A 12,397-nucleotide genomic window follows, 5' to 3' on the forward strand; every position below is an offset into this window, starting at 1 on the left:
TCAGGGGAGGTTGTCCTGAACTTTTAGATTATTCCACACTTATGTCTTGATAAATTGATAAGCCATGCCAACAAACATTTTTTCAATAAGATTCAAATACATTTTCACTAAATATTGCTGGTAGTTTTACATTTGTTTTCCTTTTTTAGAATCATGATTTTGTGTTGTTGACTTGTGATTAATTGACAGACTTGTAATCAAACTTGTCAATCATATCAATAGTATACAGCATTATAATGATGAACACTTTTTATTTAGGACAAAATATTGTTAAACTTGATATTTATTGATGCAATGACACATGAAAATATCAATAACCATTCTTCTCAGGAGCTTGCTTGTGTGCAATATAAAGAAATCCGATGCTTGACAAAGCACTCACAAGAAATATGACATCAAACCATCGATGGTAGAAATTAAATTGCAGGTCTCCAAGTACTTCTGTGATAATTGACCTACAAAAAATCAAGCACATAATATTTTTCAAGACCCTGAAAGCCAAAGGTTATTCATCCATGCATGTATTCCTTGCAGAACAAACCGTTATATTATTTGGCAAAGAAATAAGTTATTAAATGCATACCTATATTCCTGCGGCATATTCATTCTAATAAGAAGTACAGAGCTCACAAAATACATACCCTATAACAAAACAATAATATAAAATTACTATAATAAAGTAATCAAATTGCATCAAGAAGAAGATCAATTAGTTTAATTATTAACACAATTTTTGTTTTAAAATTAGTGTTTCAAAGGTATAATGTTAAACATAATACTATCAAAACATTTAATAATACCTATATCAAAACCAAAACACATGATTATATGACTTGAACCGTTAAAGCATAAAATACAACCAGAGGCCCGTGGGCCGCATCGCTCACCTGAGCAACAACAATAAATTCAGATTAATGGAGTCATAATACAAAATATCTGCACAATGTAGTATGATACATGTAATTCCTTTATTAATAAAAATCCATCTCCCCCTTGGATATTCTTATGATTACAATCAAGTTATTTTTCTAACTGGATGATTTTATAGTCATATTACATGTTGCACATTGCAGTTTTCAAAGATTCATAACGATTGTTTATATAAAAGATATAAACCTATAACAAACTCTGAAATCCTTGTGAGGCCCAATAATAGACCTGTGTCCAAAGTATAAACAATTCACAATTTCTCAAAATGCTTGTATGTAAGTGAAACGATATATCATAACATATTAGTTTTTGTGAATATTAAAATGATGATCTTTGTAAAATTGAATCCTCAATGTGGCCACACCCTACCCCTTTGTTTTTTTATTTTAACGAATTTATTGAATTTACACTTCTTAAGGTTACTTTCACAAAAGTTACAGTTTCTCTAGGTAAATGGTTTTTGAGAAGAATTTAAAAGATTTTTTCTATGTATTCCTACGTAAAAATCCCCCCCCCCCCCCCCCCCCCCCCCCCCCGTTGTGACCCCATCCTGCTCCCGGAGATCATGATTTGAATGAAATTGAATCTACCCAGCCGCTATTTCAGGATGATTTCACACAAGTTTAAGCTTTTCTGGCCAATCGGTTTTTGAGAAGAAGATTTTTAAAGATTTTTCTCTATATATTTCCGTGTAAAAATTCAACCCACTATTGCGGCCCAACCCTTCCCCCCAGGTTTCAGGAGCAAAACAAACTCGAATATACATTAGTTGAAGATGTTCCATACAAGTTTCAGCTTTTCTGGCTATTCCGTTTTGAGAAGACGTTTAAAGATTTACTCTATATATTCCCAGGTAAAAATTAAACAACCCCCACCCTACCCCCAGTGGTCATGAGTTTCACAACTTTGAAACTACACTTCCTGAGAATATTTCCACATAAATTTCAGCTTTCCTGGCTGATCAGTTTCTGAAAAGAAGATTTGAAAAAAATTACTCTATATATTTCTATTTAAAAATCCTCCCCCTGGTTGTCATGATTTTCTCAACCTTTAATCTATTCAGCCTGAGGATGCTTCCACACAATTTTCAGTTTTCCTAGCTAATCAGTTTCTGAGAATATTTCTATGAACCCCCCTCATTTTGGCCCCGCCTTACCCCCTGGGGTCATGATTTTCACAACTTTGATTCTACACTACCTGAAAATATTTTCATATCAGTTGCAGTTTTCCTGGCTGATTAATTTCTGAGAAGATTTTTAAAGATTTACTCTAAATATTCTTATGTAAAAATTCGACCCCCATTGTGGGGCCACCCTATCCCCTAGGGTCATGATTTTCACAACATTGCATCTATACTGCCTGAAAATACTTTCATATAAGTTTTTAATTTGCTGAGCTGATTAGTTTCTGAGAAGTTTTTTTAAGGTAAGGTTTGCATTTTTTAAGGAATTGTACCAAAATTATACATCATTTTGTTTACTATACTGCAGGTTTTTTTGCATAAAATCAGTAAAAATAGGTAATTGGAGATTACAAGGCATCTCCTTTTTAGACCACCTTTAGCATGAAAATGAAAGTTTATGAACTTTATAATAATGGTGTATATTGTAGTTTGAAACAATATCGTATAATTTCATTAAGGGTGTTGTTTACTCAGGGTTTGAGTTCTCAAATAAGGATTGTTATAAAGTTCAATGTCATGAGTAAAATTTGTTCTATACACAAAAAGTAATTAAAAAGCAGATTTTGTTTTCCGCTAAAACATTTTGGCAGTACTCTAATATTAAAAGTTAAGATTATACATTTTAGTCTATATAATTTTGCATATTTTCTGTTGGTTTTAACTCACTTATTCATTAGAATAATCGTATTGCTTGAGTTGCACAAATATTGAAAATGCTTAAAAACGATAATAAAAAGACACCATATCTCAAAAGTTTCATCATTGACCTCATATAAATTTTATGCCAAAAGAATATTGTCTACATAAATAGACGAAATACTATAAATGGGTTTATATTTTCTAAATTAAATACTTAGTAAAATTGGATAAAAAATAGGTAGGGATTTAAAGACTGATAACGGGAATTCGGACTAGAATATTTTTAAAAAATTATTGCTGAAATTTTAATGCTTTGTATCTATTTTGTGCCACTACCATTCATTAACTGTATTTCATTTTTTAAAGTGTTTATTATCATTTGTAATATTTTCACAATTAAGAAAATCTCGATCATAGTGTAAAATTTTATGTGATTTTTCTTGATTTTTCAAAATATATTAAATGGCCAGTAACTCAAAAAGTAGGTCATTGACCTACTTTTTCAAAAGAGTAAAGTAACACTACAATCAAAGGTATATAACATACAGTAGATGGCTTTTCATTATCATCAGTGAATTTTTTTCATTCTGATACTTGTATGTCATCCTAATAAATAATGTATCAAATCATTTGTAAAGGTCATATTGTATAGTATAATTCAATATTTAATAAAACACTTCTATACAATATAATACTATACCATACAATATTGTATATTGTTATATTCAGTAATATATTCTCACTATATAGGTCTATATAGACAAATTATCAATAATTGTAATTTTAACTCATCAATATAATATTGACTGGCTAGGAATAATATCAAGTTAATATTTCCTCTATTGTAATTAATCGCCTCTGACTTGTTGATTCGTAAACTGTGACGTGAATAGACTTCGCTACTCCAAAACAAGATGACGTCATAATAGGCAATCAGTGAAGGCAAGTAAACAACGGACGCACAATGGGGCAGTTTGCTTTCGTAACGGATAAAAGGATTCCCAAATTACTGCGAAGTAAAATCAGGTAGAACATCTGTTACTTTATTCATACGAGCAGTGGAATATCACCTGTGACCATTTGATGCCAACAATATTTTAAAAATGGTTTTTATGCAAAATTAAATTCGTAGTTCTATGTTGAACATTTTCTGTTTTCAAATCCTTTCTTGAATTTTGGTTTGTTTCTTCATATCAAATGTTAACTGTGTTTTGGGGCAACATTGATTATAATAGCCCCTTGGCGTCAAATTATACAATTTCATGTGATATAATTCTATATCACAGAAACTTATATCATATTATACAAAATCGTATGATACAATATTATAGAATATACAATATTGTATCATAGAATACAATATTATATTTTGCAATATGTTATGTAAAAGTATCATGTGATGAAATTATAAATTAATAATACAATATAATATTATACAATGTTGTATTAAATATACAATACTATACATAACGATATCATGATACAATATCATAACATAATATATCAAAAAAATTGATACAATATCATATTGTATCATATAACTTTTTAGAATATTACATATGATATTATATTGTATCATATTAAAGTTATTAAACAATATTGTTTCATACCATACAATACTTTATCATAGGAATCATGTTATATCATTTATCAACAAACACATCTATCTATCGAGCAGGTTTGAGTGAGGTAGGAGATTTCTTTAGCATCCTTGATAATTGAGATCAAGCTCTGCATCTGAAGTAACCTCTGCGTTTCATTTATAATATAGTTAAATCAACTAGGCAAGCTATCATCTATAAAACATGTGACCTGTTCCAAAAAAACTAAACCTCATCCAGCATCCGAAACCTATGGCTCAGATTCAGCATTCAAGCCTGTCAGGTGCATCAGTATACATAAGACGCATCTCCATGCAAGTTTGGTGAAGTTCAGACCAGTAATAACTAAGATATCATCATCAGAGGGCACTAGCAATTACAATCTTATCCTGCTCCAGCATCCGCAACCTATGGCTCAGATTCAACATCCATGCCTGTCAGGTGCATCTGTATCATAAGACACACCATCCATTCAAGTTTGGTGAAGTTAGGACCTGTAATAACGAAGATATATTTTTTAGCATCCTTGATAATGGAGATCAAGCTCTGCAACTAAAGCTTCCTCTGTGATTCATTCATATTACAGTTTAATCAACTATGCAAGTTTGAAAAAGTACTATTATCTATTAAACATGTGACCTGTTCCAAAAAACTTAACCATATCCAGCATCTGAAAACTATGGCTCAGACTCAGCATTCAAGCCTGTCAGGTGCAGCAGTATCATAAGACGCACCATCCATGGAAGTCTGGTGAAGTTAGGACAAGTAATAACTAAGATATAATCATCAGAGGGCACCTGTTTCAAAAACTTTTATCAGCTCCAAAAACCTTAACCTCCCCCAGCATCCGAAACCTATGGCTCAGATTCAGCACTCAAGCCTGTCTGGTGCATCAGTATCATAAGACGCACCATCCATGGAAGTCTGGTGAAGTTAGAACAAGTAGTAACTAAGATATAATCATCAAAGGGCACCTGCAACAAAAACTTTAACCAGCTCTAAAAACCTCAACCTCCTTCAGCATCTGTAAGCTATAGCTCAGATTCAGCACCCAAGCCTGTCTGGTGCATCAGTATTATAAGACACACCATCCATGCAAGTTTGGTGAAGTACGGACCAGCAGTAACTTAGATATTGCTATCAAAGGGCACCTGCAACAAAAACTTTAACCTGCTCCAAAAACCTTAACCTCCTCCAGCATCCGAAACCTATAGCTCAGATTCAGCACTCAAGCCTGTCGGGTGCATTAGTATCATAAGACACACCATCCATGCAAGTTTGGTGAAGTACGGACCAGCAGTAACTTAGATATTGCTATCAAAGGGCACCTGCAACAAAAACTTTAACCTGCTCCAAAAACCTTAACCTCCTCCAGCATCTGAAACCTATAGCTCAGATTCAGCACTCAAGCCTGTCGGGTGCATTAGTATCATAAGACACACCATCCATGCAAGTTAGGTGAAGTACGGACCTGCAGTAACTTAGAGATTGCTATCAAAGGGCACCTGCAACAAAAACTTTAACCTGGTCCAACCACCTTAACCTTCTCCAGCATCTGAAATTTAGGACTCAGATTCAGCATCCAAGTCTTTAAAGTCCATAAGTAGGTCCAGATGCATCATCCATGCAAGTCTGGTGAAGATAGGACAAGTAATAGCTTAGATACAGGACCTGCAACAAAAACTTTAACCAGGTCCGGACGCCGACGCCGACACCGACGCCGAGGGTATAGCATAAGCTCCCCCTGACTTCGTCTCGGTGAGCTAAAAATATCTGTTTAATTAATAGGTTGATACTACATGTAGATCCAGTCGTTTATCAATTGATATAGCTCGATATTATTGTCATTTTATTGATTTTTTAAGTAGATAATAATAAATGAAATTTGATAAATTCATTATGAAACTAAATTCTTAGTATGAATATAACCTTTCACTTTAGCTTAATCTTTTTTTGTACTGTAACTTACAGTTATTCAAGTTAGAATATTTAGAAGAAATTATTCATGTCATTAGTGGGGGTTTTTTAAGTTCGTTTATTATTCCAGACTATTTTCATTGCATCTATTTTATAAAGATTAGATATACACTCTGAAAATTGTTTTTTTAACTGAATGTTATAAATAAAGAAAATGTTTACAATGACAACAAAATGTGGTGCATAGTGTATGAGATTTAAGCACAAAAGCAAATGCAAGTTAACTTTACGATTGTCATTTAATTGTTACAAATATGAATTTATACAATATATGCACCACCTTATTTTTGCCCCCGCTTTGTTTCTCTTGTGGTCTGTCAGTAATATATTTAGGCAAAATAGCAGTATTATTTAATAGATGCTTATAAAGTGCCGATCAGATCATTCAGAATAAAAAGTGAAATAAAATAATTTTTTCAACCCTTCATTAGTTTTAGTGCTACAAAATTGTAAAGAACAGATAAACATATAATCGGCTACTTTCTCTGTGTTATCAAAATGTGTTCAAAACAGCGTACATGTTTATTGTAATAATTAATGATAACATATTTTAAACATAGGTAATCACAGATTACAAAGCTCACCGAGACGAGGCATCAACTTTATGAGGCATCACCTTTAAAACCACCTTTATCATATGATATGAAAATCATAGTTAATGATCTTGGATATTCATGGATACTGTTTTGACACAATATCGTATATCATATGTAAAAAAATTGTATGATAATCCTATGTTCATTTCATACATTATTATAAGATACAATGTTTATCAATACAATAATATAAAATATGATATTGCATCCAATGATACTTACAATATATATCATTTAATACAATATAATACTGTAATAAATATTGATGCAATATGATTTTGTAACATATAATATGACATTGTATCGTGTTATACATTATTGTATTTAATCACATAATACAATATCATAATATCTAATATAAATACAATATAGCATTATTTGATACTATATCATATCACATAATACATCACAATATTGTAACATATGATATTATATTGTATAATATAGTATAATTTTGTATTGTATGATATTGTATCATATTTGATACACAATATTGTATCATATGATACAATATAATTTGATAAAACATTGTTTCATATCATATGATACAATATCATCTGATACAGTACGATATTATATAATACAATATCATTTTATACAATATCATATCATATGATACAATATCATATTATACAATATCATATTATATGATATCTTATAATATCATATAATACAATTTCATGTATTACATAACAATATATTATATAAACCAATATCATATTATACAATATTGTATCATACGATATGCTATAATTATAATATACAATATCGTATCATATGATACAATATCATATATTGCAATATAATATGAAACAATATCATTCGATAAAATAATATATTATACAATATCATATTCTACAATATTGTATAATTATATACAATACTATACATAACAATATCATAATACAATATCATATAATAATGTACAAAAAAATTGATACAATATCATATCATATCATATAACTTTTTACAATATAATGTATGAGATTACATTGTATCATATAAAACAATAGTGTATCATATCATAGAATACTATATCATAGGAATCATGTTAAATCATTTAACAACAAACACATCTATCAAGCAGGTTTGAGTGAGGTAGGAGAATTTTTAGCATCCTTGATAATGGAGATCAGGCTCTGCATCTGAAGCTACCTCTGCAATTCATTTATATTATAGTTAAATCAATTATGCAAGCTATTATCTATAAAACATGTAACCTGTTCCAAAAAACTAAACCTCATCCAGCATCCGAAACCTATGGCTCAGATTCAGCATTCAAGCCTGTCAGATGCATCAGTATCATGAGATGCATCATCCCTGCAAGTTTGGTGATGTAAGGACCAGTAATAACTAAGATATAATCATCAGAGGGCACCTGCTCTAAAAACTTTAACCAGCTCTTAAAACCTTAACCTCATCCAGCATCCGAAACCTATGGCTCAGATTCAGCATTCATGCCTGTCAGGTGCATCAGTATCGTAAGACGCACCATCCTTGCAAGTTTGGTGAAGTTAGGACCAGAAATAACTAAGATATATTTTTTAGCATCCTTGATAATGGAGATCAGGCTCTGCATCTGAAGCTACCTCTGCCATTCATTTATATTATAGTTAGATCATATATGCAAGTTTGAAATAGTGCTATTACCTACATATATTAAACATGTGACCTGTTCCAAAAAAACTAAACCTCATCCAGCATCCGAAACCTATGGCTCAGATTCAGCATTCAAGCCTGTCAGGTGCATCAGTATCATAAGACACACCATCCATGTAAGTTTGGTAAAGTTAGGACCAGTAATAACTAAGATATGATCATCAGAGGGCACCTGCTCTAAAAACTTTAACCAGCTCTTAAAACCTTAACCTCATCCAGCATCCGAAACCTATGGCTCAGATTCAGCATTCAAGCCTGTCAGGTGCATCAGTATCATAAGACGCACCATCTATGCAAGTTTGGTGAAGTTGGGACCAGTAGTAACTTAGAAATGGCTATCAAAGGGCACCTGCAACAAAAACTTTAACCTGCTCGAAAAACCTAACTTCATCTAGCATCCGAAACCTTCGGCTCAGATTCAGCACTCAAGCCTGTCAGGTGCAAAAGTATCATAAGACACACCATCCATGCAAGTTTGGTGAAGTAAGGACCAGTAGTAAGTAAGATATAATCATCAGAGGGCACCTGCTCCAAAAACTTTAACCAGCTCTAAAAACCTTAACCTCATCCAGCATCCGAAACCTATGGCTCAGATTCAGCATTCAAGCCTGTCAGGTGCATCAGTATCATAAGACACACCATCTATGCAAGTTTGGTGAAGTTTGGACCAGTAGTAACTTAGAAATGGCTATCAAAGGGCACCTGCAACAAAAACTTTAACCTGCTCCAAACACCTTAACCTCCTCCAGCATCTGAAATTCATGGCCCAGATTCAGCATCCAAGTCTCTCAAGTCCATTAGTAGGTCCAGATGCATCATTCATGCAAGTTTGGTGAAGATAGGACAAGTAATAAGTTAGATACAGGACCTGCAACAAAAACTTTAACCAGGTCCGGACGCCGACGCCGACGCCGAGGGTATAGCATAAGCTCCCCCCGACTTCGTCTCGGTGAGCTAAAAACGTTTAAAAGCCAAATTCACTTGATTCTGAAATTAAGTTTACAAAACCTATTAGTGGTCTTATATTTTAATTACGTAAGCAGGCTAGCGATGTACATGTACTGATTTAGATTACTTAAAGCTAGCATTGATTACAAGTTCGTTGCAAAAAATTTAACAATAAGTATTTTTAATTGATTAGATTTTATATTATTTCCAAATTTAAATTAGTTGTCCAAAAGTTTATGGAGCTTGATTTTTTATATAAATATACATTTTTAAGGGAGGGGTATTGACCAACTTCTTTGGAACAAATTCCTAAATGACAAAGGGTAAATACATGTAAATTGTGCGTACAACATCTACCATAAATGTAAATAGCAATAAGAATATAACCCGCTCAGTTTGTTTTATAATACATGTAGATGCATTCCGGCAGATAAGATGCTAGAAATTTTAGACAACGCTCAAAAACATGAGAGAAGTTTTTTTTTCAATAAAAAAAAGTTGGTGTGCTGATTATTCAAAATTTCCGTGGCATTTGAGCTACATATACAAGCACTAAATTATTCATGTGTCGACATGTTAACATTCATATTTTGACTTAATAAATATTATTTTTTTTTAACTTCAATTTTCATTTAAACACATTTACGAATTTATTGAAATGAACATGTATCTGTATCGCACATTATCATGTTTACTTTCAAGATGTAGTCCCCATTTAGTTTTGTAGGTGTCTATGCTAATTTTCAGACTCTCGAGATCCATGCCAAGCTTGCGAAAAGGATCATTATTTTATGTTAGAGCTTGGTGAACTCATTGTATCTTTTATTGATACGCGTAGGAGCAAAATAATTAGCTCGAATTGTCTCTCTAAGAGCGAAACATCCCGGAATCTTAATAAGCCTGCTGGGTATTTTCATAAACCTGAACGGGGGGGGGGGGGGGGGGGGGGCAATTGCAGCAAACACAATACCGCTTAGCTTAAAAATTAAAAATGCGACTTTTCATTTAAACGATTTCATTGCAGAATTTACGTTTTTAATTAAAACACAATTAGGTATAATAATGAACTAAGGAACAAGATCAGTAAATATGAAAGAAAGTAATTTAAATAATTACAGACTAAAATATATTAAAGCAACATAGAATTAAGCAAGCCATGACGAATCAAAGTAAAATACGATTACCGTTAATATGAAATCACTAAAGTGACAATCATGTGTAAATGTACAGAAGAATAAAGAAGTTAAAGCAAACTGAGAAAAAGAAAGATCGACATTTGCGAAATTTCTTTTTTTTCATAAAGCATGCACAGGAATCAAATGCATATATATTGGCACCATACATTTTTTTAAATGCCACGTTCATTGTACTTAGTTATTGATAATGAATAATTTTAAAAACATTCTTTGAATTGCACATGTAGTTTATAAAATCAGTTATTTACTAGACTAAGATATGATTTATTCAGAAAAAATGAAAGTGCGTTAAAAAGACTTCATAGTTTTCGTGACATTTACATTTTCAATGTGCACATGCAAGGAGCCGCCCCGGATTATATAAAAAAAATTATGTATTGATATTTATATATGCATTATTATTAAAAGTTATTAAAAAGTTATCTTATAATAATTTAAAAGTGATATCTTCAAAAGCAAAGATTATAAAAAATAAAACATTGGGGCTATATACCTAACATAAAAATGACGTTGATAAAATCATAACGTAACGTCGCAAGGTGAACAACGTCATAGGTAAAAAAAAATCCTTAACTTTAAATGCTAAATAAAGATATTTATAGTAATTGGATCTTTATGAAACTTCATAACTTTAATCTTCTGACATATATATGTATAAATCCATAAAAATCTGAAATTGTGAAAAAAATGCCATAAGGGCCCTTTTCTCACGAGCGCAATCATATCTGATCAGATAATATCATAATAAAAATCATACGATACATACCATAATACAATATCATATCAAGCAATATCATATAATGATACATCATATGATATGACATTATATCACAAAATAACATCTTATAGTAATACTGTATCCTTTTATATTATAAAATATTTCACAATACCTTATCATATTCTACATTTTGTATCATTTAATACAATACTGTATCATAATATATCGTACAATATCAATGAATATAATATGATTGAATATAATATCATATAATTTAATGTCATAGGCATCATCTATCCAAATTGGTAGAGAAGGAACCGGTAATAACTTAGATTTGGCTCGCAAAGGTCACCTGCTTCAAAAACTAAAACCAACTTTTAAAACATTAACCTTCTCCAACATCCGAGACCTTTGGCTCAGATTCAGCAATCAAGCTTATCAAGTGCATAAGTATTAGAAGATGCACCATCCATCCACCTTGGTAAAGATAGGACCAGTAGTAACTTAGATATGACTATCAAAGAGCACTTGCTCCAAAAACTAAAACCTGCTTAAAAAACTTTAAATATGAAATTCATGACTGAGATTTAGCATCCAAGTCTTTTGAGTTCATAAGTAGGTCCAGATGACCATATATGCAAGTTTAAATAAGATAGGGAAAGTAATAACTTAGTTACAGAACTTGCTTGAAAAACCCCAACCAGGTCCGGACCGTGACACCGGGGTAAAACATCTGCCCCCTGACTTTGTCTCCGTGAGCTTAAAAGGAGAAAAAGGTCACTGTGACCTGATATTAGGATATGAAGACATAAGGATGCTTACATACTTAGTCTTATACAAGTATCACTAAGTGTAGTATTGTACATGTACCTCTTTAAAAAGTTAACAATTTATTTTATAACCTTTTCTGGAGTCCAAGTTTCAGTTGGGGGTCACGATTTGAAAAATTT

At 31.9% G+C, this 12,397-nt stretch overlaps 1 protein-coding gene across 3 annotated transcripts in view; it reads right to left on the minus strand.

Moving 5' to 3' along the window:
• Window positions 1-267: 267 nt before the first annotated feature.
• Window positions 268-12,397, minus strand: part of LOC128155164 (Golgi pH regulator-like) — a 211,234-nt gene continuing 199,104 nt past the window's right edge. For 2 of the 3 annotated variants that reach the window (XM_052816743.1, XM_052816745.1), the window contains 2 exons: window positions 584-642; window positions 268-455 (listed from right to left, as the gene is read on the minus strand). In XM_052816743.1, the coding sequence (XP_052672703.1) occupies window positions 311-455; window positions 584-642 (204 nt within the window). In that variant the 3' untranslated portion in view covers window positions 268-310. Of the gene's footprint in view, window positions 456-583; window positions 643-12,397 lie in introns of those variants that run through there. The other variant, XM_052816744.1, reaches the window with a different exon arrangement.

This window comes from Crassostrea angulata, chromosome 7 (assembly GCF_025612915.1).
Source record: "Crassostrea angulata isolate pt1a10 chromosome 7, ASM2561291v2, whole genome shotgun sequence".
Classification (NCBI taxonomy): domain Eukaryota; kingdom Metazoa; phylum Mollusca; class Bivalvia; order Ostreida; family Ostreidae; genus Magallana; species Magallana angulata.